Source organism: Rhinolophus ferrumequinum, chromosome 4, assembly GCF_004115265.2.
Source record: "Rhinolophus ferrumequinum isolate MPI-CBG mRhiFer1 chromosome 4, mRhiFer1_v1.p, whole genome shotgun sequence".
NCBI lineage: Eukaryota > Metazoa > Chordata > Mammalia > Chiroptera > Rhinolophidae > Rhinolophus > Rhinolophus ferrumequinum.
In genome coordinates, this window is record NC_046287.1 from 59,984,444 (window position 1) to 60,001,257 (window position 16,814).

The following is a 16,814-nucleotide window of genomic DNA, read 5'->3' on the forward strand; positions in this document are numbered from 1 at the left end:
TTTTTAAATGGAGGCATTGGAATTCAAACACAGGTATTATTTTAAAGGTACATTATTTTTTCATGGAACATTATCTAGAAGGGAGAATGTTTTGAATCATTAACCAATGTGCTTCTATCCTATTCCCCCTAGTCCCACATAGGGAGAGGCTCTGCTTAGTAGATGCTAACTTAGGCAGAGTCTTCTCCACCCCACGTTCAGGTACCTCTATCTCATGACATGATGCTAGATCAATGCTCTGGAATTTAGAAACTATCCCAGATATATGTGTGTGTGCACAGTGGGGGGCAAACCTAAATTAGTGTGCTTTACCTGAATTGGCAAGATTAAAGTTTTCTAGCTTTGTAGTGTCAAGTGGTATGAGACCTTGAGATAGAAACCAAGTCAATAAAAAGTTATGTTTATTTGCACACTAAACATGTGGATTTACACTTTATTTCCACTTACCTCATTTACTTCCAAAGGAGCAATTAATTCATTTTACAAATACAAACTTTCAGTGTAAGGAGAAAGAATCATTCTCTTAAAAATAAAGAAGGAAACTAAAATAGAACTTGCAAATTTATGAACTATGTGAAGAGTCTCATCCATTCCCATAGCATTAACTATTCATTTCCATGCTGGTGATGTCCAAGTCTCATTGCCAACCTTTCCTTTCCTCCACATCGCCACTGGAGCATTTCCAATCACATTCACTAAATTCAGCCAAATTCACCAAATTTAGCACATGCAGGGAGATGAGGGCTGCACTGGGGCCACAAAAATCCCTGTTCTAATCCCTAAGCTAGTGTTCAGTAGGAATTTAACAAGCTGTTAAATGAATGAGTGCATGAATAGTTAATTTGTTTTTTCAAGAAATCAACAAGGTGTTCTGTCCACAGGCAATTTTACTTGGTTTCTGAAATTTAAATTGGTTTCTATTGCTTTGCAAACAGAATAGGGATAACCTCTCTCCTCTGTGGGGTTCTCAATGAGGGAATGTCAAAAGTTGCTTGCTATTAACCAGTGATCAGGTAGAAAAAGGAAAGTTTCTGGCCATGAAAATTCTCCTCTGTGAAGACTGACAGATCTCAACAAAGGAGAAGATGATGTTCTCTAGAGCAGGAACATGAATAGGGCTGATGTCCCTTTCAGATTATTCCAGACAGAACCCTGACTCTCAGTCTCCAAGCCTACTTGTCCTCCAATGGGGAGAAGATAAGGGGAGACCTGCGTTTGCTCATTTGCATGGCTGGGGAGAGGGCCTTCTCTTAACTACTCTGGGGGAGGATTGCTTCTAAGGTCTTATTCCTGACACTCTTCAGGAAGCTCAGAACTGCAGTTCCACCTGTGCCCCTTTCTTCTAAGGCCTGAGGCGGCTCTGGGAGCTGGCTTGACCTCCTGCTTTTCGCTTTGGCTGCGGCTGTGATGAGGTATTTGGTCACCACGGTTATATGATAGCTGCGCAGCTCTGCCAGGGCCTCCACACACTGGTTATAGGCTTTCAGAAGTTGGCCATTTCCAGAGGACAGGATGTGATCCCTCAGAGAAGGAGATGACTGGATTTCTTCTATGAAGGCCTTATGAGAAGGAGGCATGTAGTCTCTCATTCTGAGCAGAAAGTCAGCTGAAAGAAATAATCCAGAACAATGTCATAGTGCCACATGGAAAGATTAGAGACCCCGTCTGCTTTTCCAGACATTAATGCAGCAAAAACTGTTGCTATTGTCCTAGCTATCCAATCTACTTTGCTGGCCCTTAGGCTAGTAGACTTCAAATACTCAAATGCACATTCCAGATTATTGATAGGAGATGGGGAAGGGAAAAAGAAGCAAGCACATCTCAGATAACTGAGTTGGAACTAGATCTTATCAGCCAGTGTACATTTATCATATACCACATATGGGCAACAATCTTGCTAGTCACTATGAGAAAATATCTAGAAATATAAGGCATAAACCCTGAGACTGAGTAGCTACTAAATACTTGGCTGAATTTTGTTTCTTGAATGCTTTGCTTTGGAGGGGATGCTAAGGAAGAAAAAAGTAATAGAGTTTATAAAAGACAATAAAGAATCAGCAACTACTTTAATAATAGCCTCTTGAAATCAAGTTGTTTTAAAATGTAATCAATAGATATTCGTAGGAAATGTTCACAGATCATTTATAGGCAATCCATTATGTGTTTAGCATTATGCATGGTAAGTCAACTACTAACATTACCAAGTCAAACTTCCGTGAAAAGTTATCATAGTTCTAGAGAATTGGCTTTTTGTGAATGAGACTGGATGCTGTGACACCAAATTCTAGTCATTTTTTTCTACTCCAACTTAAAATCTCTGTACTATGAAGTGCTTTCGGCAGCTGTTAAACATTTGGTTTCATGTTGGCAGGTAAGAAAAGGAGCACTTTCAAGCTTCTAAAATGACTGACCTCTCCCTTTTCTCATCTAAATAGACTTGGCTTGAGGTTGCATCATTTTTATGGGGAAGGGATTTAGTGAAGGAGCTCAGACCCATCACCAGCTATATCCAGACTTAGCAACAAAATACCACAGACTTCAAACTCTAGAAGTCTCCCCCATTTTAGAAAAAGGAAGCTGTTGCCTAAGGATCCAAACAAAATTGCAGTGAACAGCTGGAAATATAGCAATATTTTAAGATTTGGAAATGGAACCCAATATCCTGCTGAGATCTGATATTAATTGACTTGACACAGTAACATATGGCAGGCACACAGTTTCCTGGTTGATTTGGAAAGATACAGACTTTGTGACATCTTAATTTATACTTGCTTTTATCAATCAGTAAAAGCATCTCTGTTCTTCAACCCTGTTAAAAAAATAATAAAAATAAAAATGTCTGACTTACCACTTTCCTTGCTATGACGAATGCCCAAGAACTCATCAAAGGCATGAAGCACTGTGCTCTGAGCTGCACTCCCTCCAGAGTATTTCAGGGGCTCTGTGGAGACTCCTTCATATATCAGCCCCACAGGCATTGCTGGGTTGTCTTTCCATCTAAGCAAAAGTCAGAAAGAAGTGGGTCCTTGGAGTTAAGCGTGTATTTTCTCCTATGGAACCAGAGAGTGAGCAACAAAGAGAACATGTTGTTCTTTTTGGGTTTTTTTGTTTTGTTTTGTTTTTGTTTTTAAAGATTGTATTGGGGAAGGGGAACAGGACTGTATTGGGGAACAGTGTGTACTTCCAGGCCTTTTTTCCAAGTCAAGTTGTTGTCCTTTCAATCTTAGTTGTGGAGGGTGCTGTTCAGCTTCGAGTTGTTATCCTTTCAGTCTTAGTTGTGGAGGGCTCAGCTCAGCTCCAGGTCCAGTTGCTGTTTCTAGTTGCAGGGGGCACAGCCCACCATCCCTTGCAGGAGTTGAACCGGCAACTTTGTGGTTGAGAGGACGTGCTCCAACCAACTGAACCATCTGGGATCTCAGCGGCAGCTCTGCTCAAGGTGCCGTGTTCAATCTTATTTGCAGGGGGCGCTGCTCACCCACCATCCCTTGCAGGACTCAAGGAATTGAACTGGCAACCTTGTGGTTGAGAGCCTGTGCTCCAACCAACTGAGCCATCCGGGAGGCAGCTCAGCTCAAGGTGCCGTGTTCAATCTTAGTTGCAGGGGGCGGAGCCCACCATCCCTTGCGGGACTCAAGGAGTGGAACCGGCAACCTCGTGGTTGAGAACCTACTGGCCCATGTGGGAATCGAACTGGCAGCCTTTGGAGTTAGGAGCACGGAGCTCCAACCGCCTGAGCCACCGGGCCGGTCCCCGAGAACATGGTTTTAATAGTAATTTTAGGGCAAAAGACTGGGTATCTTTGTAGGATGTGTACTTAAGCATCATCTTGACCTCAACTTCATAACAGGACACAGAATGAAGCCCTTCTCTTTCTTCATTTAAAGGATTTTTTTTCTAGAGAAATAAAGGATGTTCAGAGAGGAATCCTTGGCATTGGTTCCATGGCATATTCCTTAGAAAAACCCAGTTATAAAGATGACATCAGTGCTGAATTACAGGAAGAAATTAGGGGCTCTGGAACAATCTTCACTCCTTTTGTTAATGTCAACTTTGACCTGATAATTCCACAAGGAGAGATTTGAAAATACACGTACACACACACACACACACACACGCACACGTCTTTGCTCTTCCCTGAAACAGTTGTAAGAGCTGTCACATCAAGCTATCAGTTCTAAATACTGCTTGATTTTATAGGAATGCCCTTATCAAATACTTTGTTGATAGCAGGTATTGTAAAGAAGGATAGTGACGAAGACAACATAATACAACCCTGCACTGACCAGAAGCTAAAGTCAAGGACAGGTAGAAGGACTGGAATAGAGGCTCTTAGTCCAGCTCAGATTAAGTGAGTTTTCCTCCCTTCTATTCCCCTGTCTTCTCTCCTTTCCTCTCCTCTACTGTCACTCTGATTTCGTTTCTTCATCTTTTGTCTCTGAGTCCTCCTCTTTCTACTTCCAACTATTTTACTGATTTCCATGTCTGATTTTTTATAGTCTGGAACAATCACAGAGTGTATGTGGATGGCTCCATAATGAAACAAGAACAATAACACCAGGATCACATGCATATATTTGTACTTACAGTGCTTTACAGTTTATAAAACAACTCACATTCATTTTCTCATTTGACCTCTTTTGAGTAGATCAAGGCAGGTTTTTTAAACCCATTTTACAGATAAAGAAACAGAGACTTAAAGCAATTGAGTCTCCAGGGCCACATTGTTAGAGAACAGGAGAACCAGAACTTAAACCCCAAACTTGTAATTTTCTGTTTTCATGTTCTCGAGACCCCACCATGAAGATATCTACTTTTACTAAGAAATAGAATCTTTTTCTCTTATTGTCAGGAACAAAGTACCATCCCTGTTGTTAACAGTGTAAGTAACAGGCTTCCCTGGTTTATTGCGCTCTTCCTATAAGTCTAAAAGTCCTTTTGCTCAGGAGAAGTGAAACACACACATCTCACACATACAAAAGCCATAGACAGTCTGCTCAGCTTGCTAGTCATGACCTTTTAAAAATACTTTCCTGAGGCAGGAAATGCTATAAGGAGCTGGGTTGTTTCCTTTTGGGGGTTGTTTTGGGTTGAATGTTCTATGGTTTTCCCTGGAGGACTTTCGGAGTGGCCTTTGCAGTTAGGGCACTCTAGAAAGAAATGAAGCACAGAAAGCAGGGCAGAGGGACACAAGAGAAGAGCAAAGGAAGGATTTTGATTGTAAGATTGTAACATGCTGTAGCTGTTAGGGAAAAGGGCTCTATTTTAGGCAGATTTATAATTGAATCTCAGCTATGATATTTATTAACTGTGTGCTTTGGCTTAATAAACCACTCTGAGCCTCAGTTTCCTCATCCGAGCGAAATCGGTATCTACCTTATTGAATTGCTGTAAGAACAAGTTAAAATAATACCTGCTCGGTGCCTGGAACATGTTAAGCACTCTATAAATGTCAGCCATTATATCATTTATTCAGAGTGAGCTGGAATCTCTGCTCTCCCCTTTCACTGTTTTATAACTTTGTACAAATCCTTCTGAGTTTTAGTTCTCTTAATTTGTACCTACTTCCTAAAACTGCTGGAAGCATTAAATGAGAGGTTTCATGACTTGTTAAGAGTTCAGGATACTAGTTCAGTAAAATTTCTCAACAATATTCTATGGGGAAGAAATATTGAAGACGTGACTGCTACTGTGTGGTAAGTGGATCAAATACAGTGACCACGCTTGTTCAGATTTTCTTTGTAATCCTGTTGATGATCTTATATAGTTATTTCAGTCTCCTTCACTAGTTCTGTCCCATCATGACCGTCTCTAAGGGTTGGACTCTCTCAGAGCTCAGTCCTTGGGCTTCTCACTACTGTCACTTCCCGAATGATCTTGCCCAGCCTCATAGATTCAAAAACCTATTCTGTTTCCAAATCTGCACCTCTACCTGAACCTCTCCCCTATATTCCAGACTCATATATTTGACTGCCTACTAGGCATCTCCACAGGAATGGACTTGTCCCAAGCTGAACACCTGATCCCCCCTCCTTTTTGCCACACTTGTTCTGCCTATAGTCTTTCTGGTCAGAGAAAATGGCAGCTTCATTCTTTGCAAATTGGGCCATAAACTTGAGAATCATCTTTGATCTCTCTCTTTTCCATTTTGCATGCAATCCAATTGCAGATCCTGTCATCTTTACCTTCAGTCTATATCCAGAACTGATCATTGCCTCTACTGTCACCACCTTAGTTCAAGCCATGACCTGGATTATAGTAAAGGCTTCTTAAATACGTTCCTGGCTTCCATTCTTTTTCTGAAATAATCTGTTTTTCACTTAGAAGACAGAGTGATGATTTGAAACTTTATACAGATCATGTCATTCTACTCAAACTTGCCAGTGTTACCCATTTCACTCAGAAAAGAAGCAAACAATCTCCTACATGATCTGATCTCCCAATATGACTTGTATCTTTCTCATTCTCCTCCGTGCTTACTCCATCTAAGTGCTGCTGGCTTCCTTGCAGCTCTTCCTTCATGACAAACATACTCCCATTTCAGAGTCATTATCATTTCTGTTCCTTTTCTTGGAACAAGTATCTAGGTGGCTTACTTCTCACTTCCTTCAGGTATCTGCTTAAATGTGTGGCATTCCCAGATCACAATATATAAATTAGAAACTTTGGTTACCACCCCGAACATTCCATAATGTCCTATGTCCTACTTTATATCTCCTCATATCACATATTGTTGTAACATATATTGTATGCTACTTGTTCTGATTATACTTATTTGTTCATCATCTGTAACCCATCTTTAAAATAAATGTAAGCTCCACAGGAATGAAGTTGCTATTTTATTTTGCTGCTTCATTCCCAGCACCTAGAACCGTGCCTGACATATAGTAAGCACCCATTAAATATCTGATGAGTAAATGAATGAAAAAATAGCATTCTATAATTATATATTATATATCTAGACTGTGTAGAACCCAGGTGTATTTTTTAAAAGGACCTGGTCAGCTTAAAAGAGCCATCAGATGCTCAAATGGCCAAGACATCAATCAATCTCTTTGTAGTGCCCTAACCCAAAGAAGATATGTTGAAGCCACATTGAAAGTGATAGAAAAAATACCAGTGTGAAAGTCAAAAAAGATAACAGCATCTACTTTCAAGGCCCACATTCTCCATCTATGATGAGATTTGTCTGAGGAAGGAAAATTGGGTTTCTTTGGGAAGCCCAAGGATTGCTCCCATGCATTCTCAGGCCCAAACTGCTGTTTGTGAAGGAAAGGACTTATTTTCCTTTCAAAATCTCTGTAGACAAGGTTATTTTTAGCCTTTCTTTGTAGCATATTTCTAGCAAACCCAAGAAAAGCAGACATTTAAAAAGAAAGAAAGAAAAAAAAAGAAATGAGATGACATTTGTTTTCCACAGGGGCTATTAACTTTCCTGAAAATTTTAATGTGAGTGGGAAATAAAGGGAATGTTTTTCATCTGCAGATGAAATCTCTCAATCCTTCTAAATAAAAATGTTTTAAAAAGTAAATAAAAATAATGAATCAAGCATCAAGAACACAGGAGCAGATTTAGAATTTTTAAGACAACCCTATTGGGAATTGTCAGCAATCCAAATGTTTTTGGTCATCAGTACTTATCAATACACTTAGGATTTGGTACTTGTCATTTAGTTTAGCTACATGGGAAACATTTTTGAGTATCAGAAACAGGGGAGAAATTTATGTAGATCACAGATAAAATGTGTCACTGACCCAGAACTTATTTTAATGAAAACAAAGTCACCCTCTGATGCCCATCTAATCATGATAGATAAAATTCCAAAAACATTGACCCCAGATTCCCAGTTTAATTCCTAGAACTGTTAATATTATGAGAGAGCATACCTGTTGATATCATATATTATATGGCAAGGAAAAGGGACTTCACAGATGTAATTAAGGTTATTAATCAGTTGACCTTAATATAGGGAGTTATTCTAGATTATCTAGGTGAGCCGAATCTAATCAATAAAACTAGTGGCTAGTGGCAGCAGAAGTCAGAGAGATTTGAAATACTAGAAAGATAGGAAGTAGCGTTGCTGAGTTGGAAGAGATCGTGTGACAAAGAATTCAGGAGGCTTCTAGAAGCTGAAAGCAGCTGCCGTCTAATAATCAGCAAGGAAACAAAGACCTAAGTATCAAAACTACAAAGAATTAGAGTCTATCACAAATCTGAATGAGTTTAGAAGTGAATTCTGCCCCAGATTCGCCACATAACAGCTCAGGCCAGCAGATACCCTGACTTGGCCTTTTGAGACACGTAAGCAGAGAACCAAGCTGAGCTCACCTGGACTTCTGACTTGCAGAAATGTGAGATACTTAATGTGTTCTGGTTTAAGCTGCTAAAGTTGTGGTAATTTGTTATGTAACAAGGAAAACTAATACAACCTTAGAGAACAAAGGAAAGCACGAAGAGGTTTTCCAGAATTAGGTGCTTCCTAAGTCTCAGTCTATTTTAAAACATTTAAAAACTGACCGTTTTTTGTTGTTGTTGTTGTCTAATCCTACCAAAGCATATTTATATATTTTGCTTAATATGGGTTGGTAGAATCTCTATTCTATAATCAGATCTTGTCTTGACCCTGACTACATGCAAAAAATACAGAGAGCAAACAAGAGTTCTTCAGGATGTATAACCTCTTTGGGGAGGGTTTCAGGAGTGAAAGTCTAAATTCTGAGACACACTCCCAATTCCATTTCGGTGCCCTTTCCCCTTTTTTCTCTTTTCACCAAAAACCAGGTGCCCATTACTCTCAAGTTATTCTCTAGAAACCTTCCTGCTTCCTTCCACTCACCACACCCTACAATGAGGAATACCCACCAGGGCTGGCCTCCCTTAGAGAGGGAGGCTGCTTTCTCACACTCCAGACCTACCCAATCTAGATAAAAAAAACTTCGTACATATTTTCACCTCATTTTTGCACCAAAAGAATATATCACTAAACCAATAAATTAATATAAATTCATTGATTTTGGTGTTTGGCACGTCTCTTGTTACATCCAGGCACAACTTCACATTCTTTCTATAAATAACACTTCAGGCATCTCCTAGGTATCAAGATGGCACACTGGATGACATCTATTTCACATTTTTTACCTCATCCATCCACTACCTCCGCCTTTCACTTTTCACCATTACAAAACAAAAAAAATTTCTCTCAGCTAAAATGAATAGGAAAGCAATCTCATTAAAACATGTCAAGACATAATTAATGTATTTAAAATATGAAATATATCCGAAAGTAGAGTTCTGTTTCTAAAGAAATTACAGGCCATGTGACAAAAGGAGGATACACAGGGATATGAGAAAATGGCTTGGGTTAGCTCTTCTAGGAAGAAAGTTTTTAAGCTACTCTCTACGTCTCTATCTGCCTCAATAACAAGGGGAGAGAATGAATATAAATGATTGAGCTTTGTGGGTGGCACACTGGGCTTTTTTTCCCCTTTCTCTAATCAAGGTGGGGTTCTAAAAAAGGTAAATACTAATGAATCTAATATGATGGCCTAAGGACAATTGCTCTAAACTTAAATATTCAACCTTTAATGTTATTTGTCACGTAGATGGTACCCCACTTCTTTTATCCAAGAGTGGATCCAGGTGATTACTTTTCTAGCAAGGGTTACTCGGCTGGTTACTTACTTTAGGAAGAAAGCTTTTGTCTGCTTCTATACCCATAAATTTGGAAAATGCTACAGAGACCTCACACAAGAAAACAGTTGAACTATACTTACCCTGAGAGAAAGATCCGGATGACTGCATAAAATATGTCTGGATCTACATAATCTGGAGGAGCAATCAAAATGTGAACTTTACTACAAGGCAAAAAAAGTAATTGGTTACATATGCACAAGCTCTGCTGCTCTCCTGGGGCTGCCTCCTCTATCTGATCTGCATGGAGGCCTGGAATGAAGGCAACAGCAAGAGGTGGATGGAATGTTCTCTTTTGTAGTTGCCCTCATTGGCACTTACAGAACTTTTAAACTATTCCAAATGCTGCCCTTTTCTATTTGTGGTACTTCCCTTTTCTGTACTTAACAACAACAAAAAGAGAGATCAAGGCCATCTTTAAAAAATTAATAATTTAAACAGACATGACGTTTGAGAAAATGTGGAAAGTCAAAAAGACAAAAGTGGAGAAAAAGAATCACCTCTCCCAAGGCTTTCACAAGAGAGGAAAACTAAAGCCATCGATCCTCAAGGAAAGTTGTGTATAGTCAACAAAGGACAGATGAGTGGAGAGTCTCTTGCCCAGGGACTGCCGTGCAAGGTCAGATACAGGTTCATTTAGGTCCATGTTTAGGTGCATTCATTAATCTGGGCAGCTATTTTTAAATCTAATTCAATATTTGGGGATAATTGATTCCACTAGTTTATTAACTTGTATATAAGGAAGCAGATTTTTCACATTTGTACTAAATTTATTTTCATCAACTTTTGAAGGTTGTTCTCTTTCTTCACTTAACGGGATCCCTCTGTGACCAACCATGTTTCTCTTATCCACATTCCTGTCTATGTCTCTTTGTTTCTCAGAGAAAACAAAATAAAACAAAACATCTTTTTTTTTTTTATGAGACTTAAATAATGACATCTTCATACTATCAATTTCCTTTTTCTACCATTACACCTACTCTCTTGTTCTCCATCTCTATTTTTCTGAAGCCCCATGGCTTGGGTAACTAGTGTCTTTCTTCAGCCTCAGGATTTCTCCGTGCTCCTGAAGAATGTCACATTCTCTCTGCTCTTTGTGACAATTCTCCATGTGCCAGACTTTTCTCTGGCGTTATTTTTGCGTCTTACCCATTTGGTACTCTATTCCCACAAAAATGCTAAATATTATATACAAATTTTTGCTGAAGCAGTAATGACTGGCAATAATTTAATATATTATCCAATTTACCATATTTAATGAAGAAAAGTCAAATGATTATTTCAATCGACAAAATAATCCTGGTGTAAAATAATTTCTATAGATGTAAAAAAAATCCATTCATGATTAAGACAAACAAACAAAACATTTTAACTAATTCAGAATAGGAGGGAACATCCTCAAACTGATAAAAGGAATCCACAGAAAACCTACAGTACACACTTAATGTTAGAATATTAAAAAGTAAGTCTTAAAATGTGGAACAAAACAACGATCAGCACATCTATTCAATACTGTATTAGGAGTCCTAGCCAGAAGAATAGAAACAAAAATTTAAAAAAATAAGTTGTAAGTATTATAAATGAAGAAACAAAAGAACATTATTTTCAAATGATATGATTTCTACATAGAAAATTCAGATAATCTGTAGATAATTATTAGAATTAATAAGTGTGTTTATCAAGGTGCTAGATTCAAGGTTAATATTTAAATATCAATTTTATTCTATAAACCAGTAACAGTCAGGAGTTAGTTAAATCAAAGATACCACATTCACTAGAAACAAAAATATAAAGTAACTTTGAATAAAACAGAAGATATTTAAATCTTTTATCTTAAAAGAAATTAAAGAAAAGTTTGTCCATTTGAGGGAAATAGAGAAAACTCAACATGAATATCTAAGAGGAGACATATATCTAAATGAGAGTTTTCTATCAAGATAAACTTCTTTTGTGACAAAAGAAGAATATTCACTAATATGAAGACATGATTTAGGGTAGCTTGTCCAGGAACCTTAATGTTTTCATGTTATTATATACCTCTCCACCTGCCTTGATCATAAGACAGAAAGACTGGATATAATATCAAAATTATGTATTTTTTCCCAAATTAATATACAGATTTAATGCAATTTGAACCAAATTCCTAACAGAGTTTTTTAAATGGTATTTGACAAATTGATTCTAACAGTTTATATAAAAGGCAAAGGCTCAAAGACAAGACAGGCATCCTTGGAAAGAAGAGCAAGGTGATGATTTTTTTTTTATACCTTAAAATGAAAAATACTATGAAGCTATGGTTCTTAAGACAGATGACATTGGTGGGAAAAATAAACAGACAATGAAACAGAATAGAGAGCTTGTAAACAGATCCAGTCATTTAAGAAAAACTGACAGAAACTCCTGGTATTGCAAATTAGTGATTATTCACAGAGGGGAAATCGAATTTATTTTCTATGTCGTACTACTTGTAGATAATAATTATATATGAATTAAGGACTAAAATGTGAAAGACAAAACAAGAATTTCAGGAGAAAATGCAGGAAAATATATTTATGACCTAAGATTTTGAAATATCTGTGCAAGACCTCCTAAAACCAAGGCTTTTACAAAAGAAAGGACGGGTACTTTGACTATATTTAGATTAAGAACTTCTGCTTTCAAAAAGTGTAACAAAATGAACCACAACATTTGCAACACATATAACTAACAAAAATCAGCCTCAAGAGTTTACAAAAACTCATAAAAAGCCATAGGTAAAAGATAAAAGATTATTAGAAAAATAAGGAAAGATATGCCTTTCACAAAAACGGGGACATGAGTGAGGGGCACCCATGAACACACACACATGCAAACACACACACACACACACACAGAGAGAGAGAGAGAGAAGGAGAGAGAGAGAGAGAGAGAGAGAGAGAGAGAGAGAGAGAGAGAGAGAGAGAGAGAGAGAGAGAGAGAGAGAGAGAAGATAGTCAACATATTGAAAATCAGGGAAATGCAAGAGTGACATCATCAATATTATGGCATAAGAGTTTCTGATGTCTTCCTCCCAAGAACACTGATTTATACAGTCACCCATGGATAGTGACTTTGTGAAAGTCCAGGAGTCCAGGGAAGAAGCTCCAGAACACTGGACCAAAAACAAAACAAAAAAAAAATCCGAGACTGAATGCACCAAAAAGGGTAAGAACCTTTCACTTTACCCACAACACCCCTCTCACAAGGCAGCAGAGTTCAGTGTCACAAAAGACCTTTTTGGCCTATGATATTTCCTGCAAGGGAAAGTGAAAACATATGAGTGAGTGCCTAGCTTCCCAGGTACACAGAATGCTTCCAGAGACCCGTGTCTTTCCCAACCCTCCCAGAATACTGAGGTGTGCTGCGTGAGTGGGAAAACTGGGGGGTAGGGAGCGGCTGTGAGACCTCTTAGTGGGCACTAAAGGGATGCAGATCCTACTAACCACCTCACAGACTCCATCAAGACACCCTCCCATGAGCTACTGAGGATGCCCTGCCTGCCAATCCCCCTAAGTGGTCCATGGGCACCCTCAGTGCTCAGGGTGCCTCATCCACATACCACATACCGCACCCTGTGGCCACTTCCTCGCGCACACTGCTGAGGGCGGCAAGAGAGCCTTTGTGGAGAAAGAAGAACAAAGCAGGAGGCATCAGGCTCCCTGATTTCAAACTTACTACAAACCTATAGTAGTTACAACAGTATGGTGCTGACATAAAAACAGACACACAGATGAACAGGAGAGAACTGAGAGCACAGAAATAAACCCACACATATATGGACAATTAATATATGACAAAGGAGTCAAGAATATGCAATGGAGAAAGGACAGTCTCATCAATAAATGGGTTTGAAAAAACTGGGCAGCCCCACGCAAAGGAATTAAACTAGATCCATTATCTTATACCATACCAAAAAGTTAATGCAAAATGGATTGAAGACTTGAATGCAAGACCTGAAACAATAAAATTCATAGAAGAAAGTATAGGCGGTAAGCTCCTTAACATTGGTCTTAGGGATATTTTAGTGGATCTGACTTCACAGCCAACAGAAACAAAAGCAACAATTAAGAAATGGGAAAAAAAAAAAAAAAGAAATGGGACTGCATCAAACTAAAATACTTCTGTGCAAAAAAGGAAACCAGCATCAAAACAAAACAGCAATCTACTGAATGGGAGAAGATATTCACAAATCATATATCCAATAAGTAGTACCCAAAATATATAAAGAAGTCATACAACTCCACAACAAAAAAGTGAATATCCCATTTAAAAAAGGGCAGAGGATCTGAATAGATATTTTTTACAATGAAGAAATACAGATGGCCAACAGGAACATGTAAAAATGTTCAGTATCACTAATTATAGGGAATGCAAATTAAAACCATGATAAGATATCACCTCATACCTGTCAGAATGGCTATTATCAAAAAAGCAAGAAATAACAAGTGTTAGAGATGATGTGTAGAAAAGGGAACCCTGCTAAAATGTTGGTGGGAATGTAAATTGGTGCAGCCACGATGGAAAACAGTATGTAGATTCCCCCAAAATTAAGAAGAAAACTACCATAGCATCCACCTATTCCACTTCTGAGTATTTATCTAAAGAATATTAAATTACTAATTTGAAAAGATATATGCACCCCTATGTTCATTGCAGCATTATTTACAATAGCCAATATATGGAAACAACCTATTGATGGATAAATGAATAAAGATGTTTGTGTGTATATATATATATATATATATGTATATATATATACACACATATATATATGTGTATATATATATACATACATATATATATATATATGTATATATATATATATATACATTGCTCATCCATAAAAAAGAATGAAATCTTGCCATTTGTGGCAACATGGATGGACCTTCAGGGTATTATGATAAGTCAGTAAGTCAGATGAAGAAAGTCAATTCACTCATAATGGAATCTAAAAACAAACAAAACAAATGTATAAGCAAAATAAAACAAAACAAACTCATAGATACAAGGAACAGATTGGTCATTACCAGAAAGGATAGGAGTTGAAAGGTGGAAGAAATGAGTGAAAAGAATCATCTATGGTGATAGATGGTAACAAGTCTTTGGTGGAGATCCGTTCGTACTGTACACAGATGTTGAATTATGCTGTTGTACACCTGAAGCTTATATAATGTTATATGCCAATTTTACTTAAATGAAAAACAAAACACACACACACACACACACACACACATCCTGTATATTTTTTAGATTCTTCTGATAGAGGAAGTTGAAGAGCTGACTACACTGGAGATAGAATGTAGTCAGCTGAATAAGATGTAACCCGGAAGGAACTGGCCACATCTATCAAAACTCATCCTGTACTAGCCACAGAAAAAGGAGCACTGGAAGGGCCATCAAGTTAGGCCTAATGCCACTTGAGAAAAAAAAGAATGAAAGGGGCATTAGAGAATGTAATGACAACTCTCTGCAGTAGCCTAACAGTGCTGGACGGGTACACATAACAGCCATTGCTGTTATGTGCCTCATCCTCTTCTCCCAAACTTCATACAAGACCTCAATAGGCAAAGAAATGTATGACCACCGAAGAGGAAACTACCCGAATCACAAGAGAATACAAGAAAAGGACAAAACCAAGAGACTCTTTCTGCAAACTGAGAGATCACACACTACTAGTAGTAGGAACAGCAATCTGGTACAATTAAATAAAGCTAATACACCAGCGCCATCTTGTGGATGTTGCCCAACCTTCAGACCCTTTGCCACTAAGCAGAGCCTTAAACGTGCAGGAGCCCCGTACCATGCATTTGTCCTAAGGTTCTGGTGATGTCCTGAATGGAGAGTCTCAGTTGCTGCAAGGCTTGGAGCAGGGAGTCCTGGCTGGGCTGCAAGATGGCATTCACTGCCTGAATAAGTGCCTGGGGAGGAGATTCATTCACTCAGTACATTAGCATTCACTTAAAGCCCTTTGATGTGGAGTGAGCAGCAGGTCTGTGGGAATCCAGGTGAAGGGTATCCCTCTGACTATTGGACTGTTTGGTAGGACTCCCCTGGCAGTGCTCCTAAACTAGATTTGCTATGAGGTCTGCCTGAAAGGAGGATCTCTCTGGGCATCTCCCAGATAGACCCTTGGTTAGGTTTTTCTGGATCTTTCCACTAATTGCTACTTCTTATAACTCTCAGGGCATAACTATGATTTTTTTCCCTTCCTTCTTCCGTATTTATCAAACATTAGAATAATTTCTGTGTCTGAATCTTGAATTAGGGCACCCTCAATGCTACGCTCTGTCTTACATAAGATCAGACAGATTCTGTAGAGCTTCCAGGTGCCGAGACCCCCATTATGAAATTTTCCTTGTCTCTAGCAGTCTCTACCTTTTCTGAGCTATATTTGGAAGACAAATATTTTATTCTGTATCTATAGATGGACTAAATACACTGATGAGAAGTAAAGAGACCATATACCATATTTCTCCAAAAATAAGACCTAGCCAGACCATCAGCTCTAACGCATCTTTTTAAGCAAAAACTAATAGTAAAATAAGACTGGGTATAATATAATATAATATAATATAATATAATATAATATAATATAATATAATATAATATAATATAATACCAGGTCTTATATTAATTTTTGCTCCAAAAGATGCATTAGAACTGATGGTCTGGCTAAGTCTTATTTTCGGGGAAACACAGTAGTTTCACTGTTGAGAGTGAAAGAGAATGTTATAATACTTATGCCATGACTGCGCAACCTGCTTAGCATACAGTAAGCTTCAATATATGCTTATCAGGAAAGGTGGTGAGGAAAGACATAAACCTAGCTCAATTATCTTTAGGCAAGGCATGAATTCTCTAGCTGCTCACCTGCTGCTCCACCATCTTTTGTCTCACTCCTGACCTTTCTGTTAGCTCCCTGATCCCTGAAGGAATTCAAGTTTGTAATCCCCCAGGACTAGGTAATCTCAATGATGGTTTGTTTTCCTCTGAGCCTTTGCACAGCAGTTCTGTCTGCCAGGAATATGTTATCTCTGTCTTTCTCTCTCTCTCTCCACTCCCCACCTCCCCCGCCCCCATCACCCTTCCTTAATTCCTATATATCACT

The 16,814-nt window shown here is 38.4% G+C and overlaps 1 protein-coding gene across 1 annotated transcript in view; it reads right to left on the bottom strand.

Moving 5' to 3' along the window:
• Positions 1–405: 405 nt before the first annotated feature.
• The window catches only part of IDO2 (indoleamine 2,3-dioxygenase 2), a 49,694-nt gene continuing 33,285 nt past the window's right edge, over positions 406–16,814 (bottom strand). Inside the window, exons 7-10 of the mRNA XM_033105166.1 lie at positions 15,507–15,624; positions 9,772–9,823; positions 2,849–2,997; positions 406–1,606 (exon numbers count right to left, since the gene is read on the bottom strand). Coding sequence (XP_032961057.1) covers positions 1,251–1,606; positions 2,849–2,997; positions 9,772–9,823; positions 15,507–15,624 — 675 coding nt within the window. The 3' untranslated portion in view covers positions 406–1,250. The remainder of the gene's footprint in view (positions 1,607–2,848; positions 2,998–9,771; positions 9,824–15,506; positions 15,625–16,814) is intronic.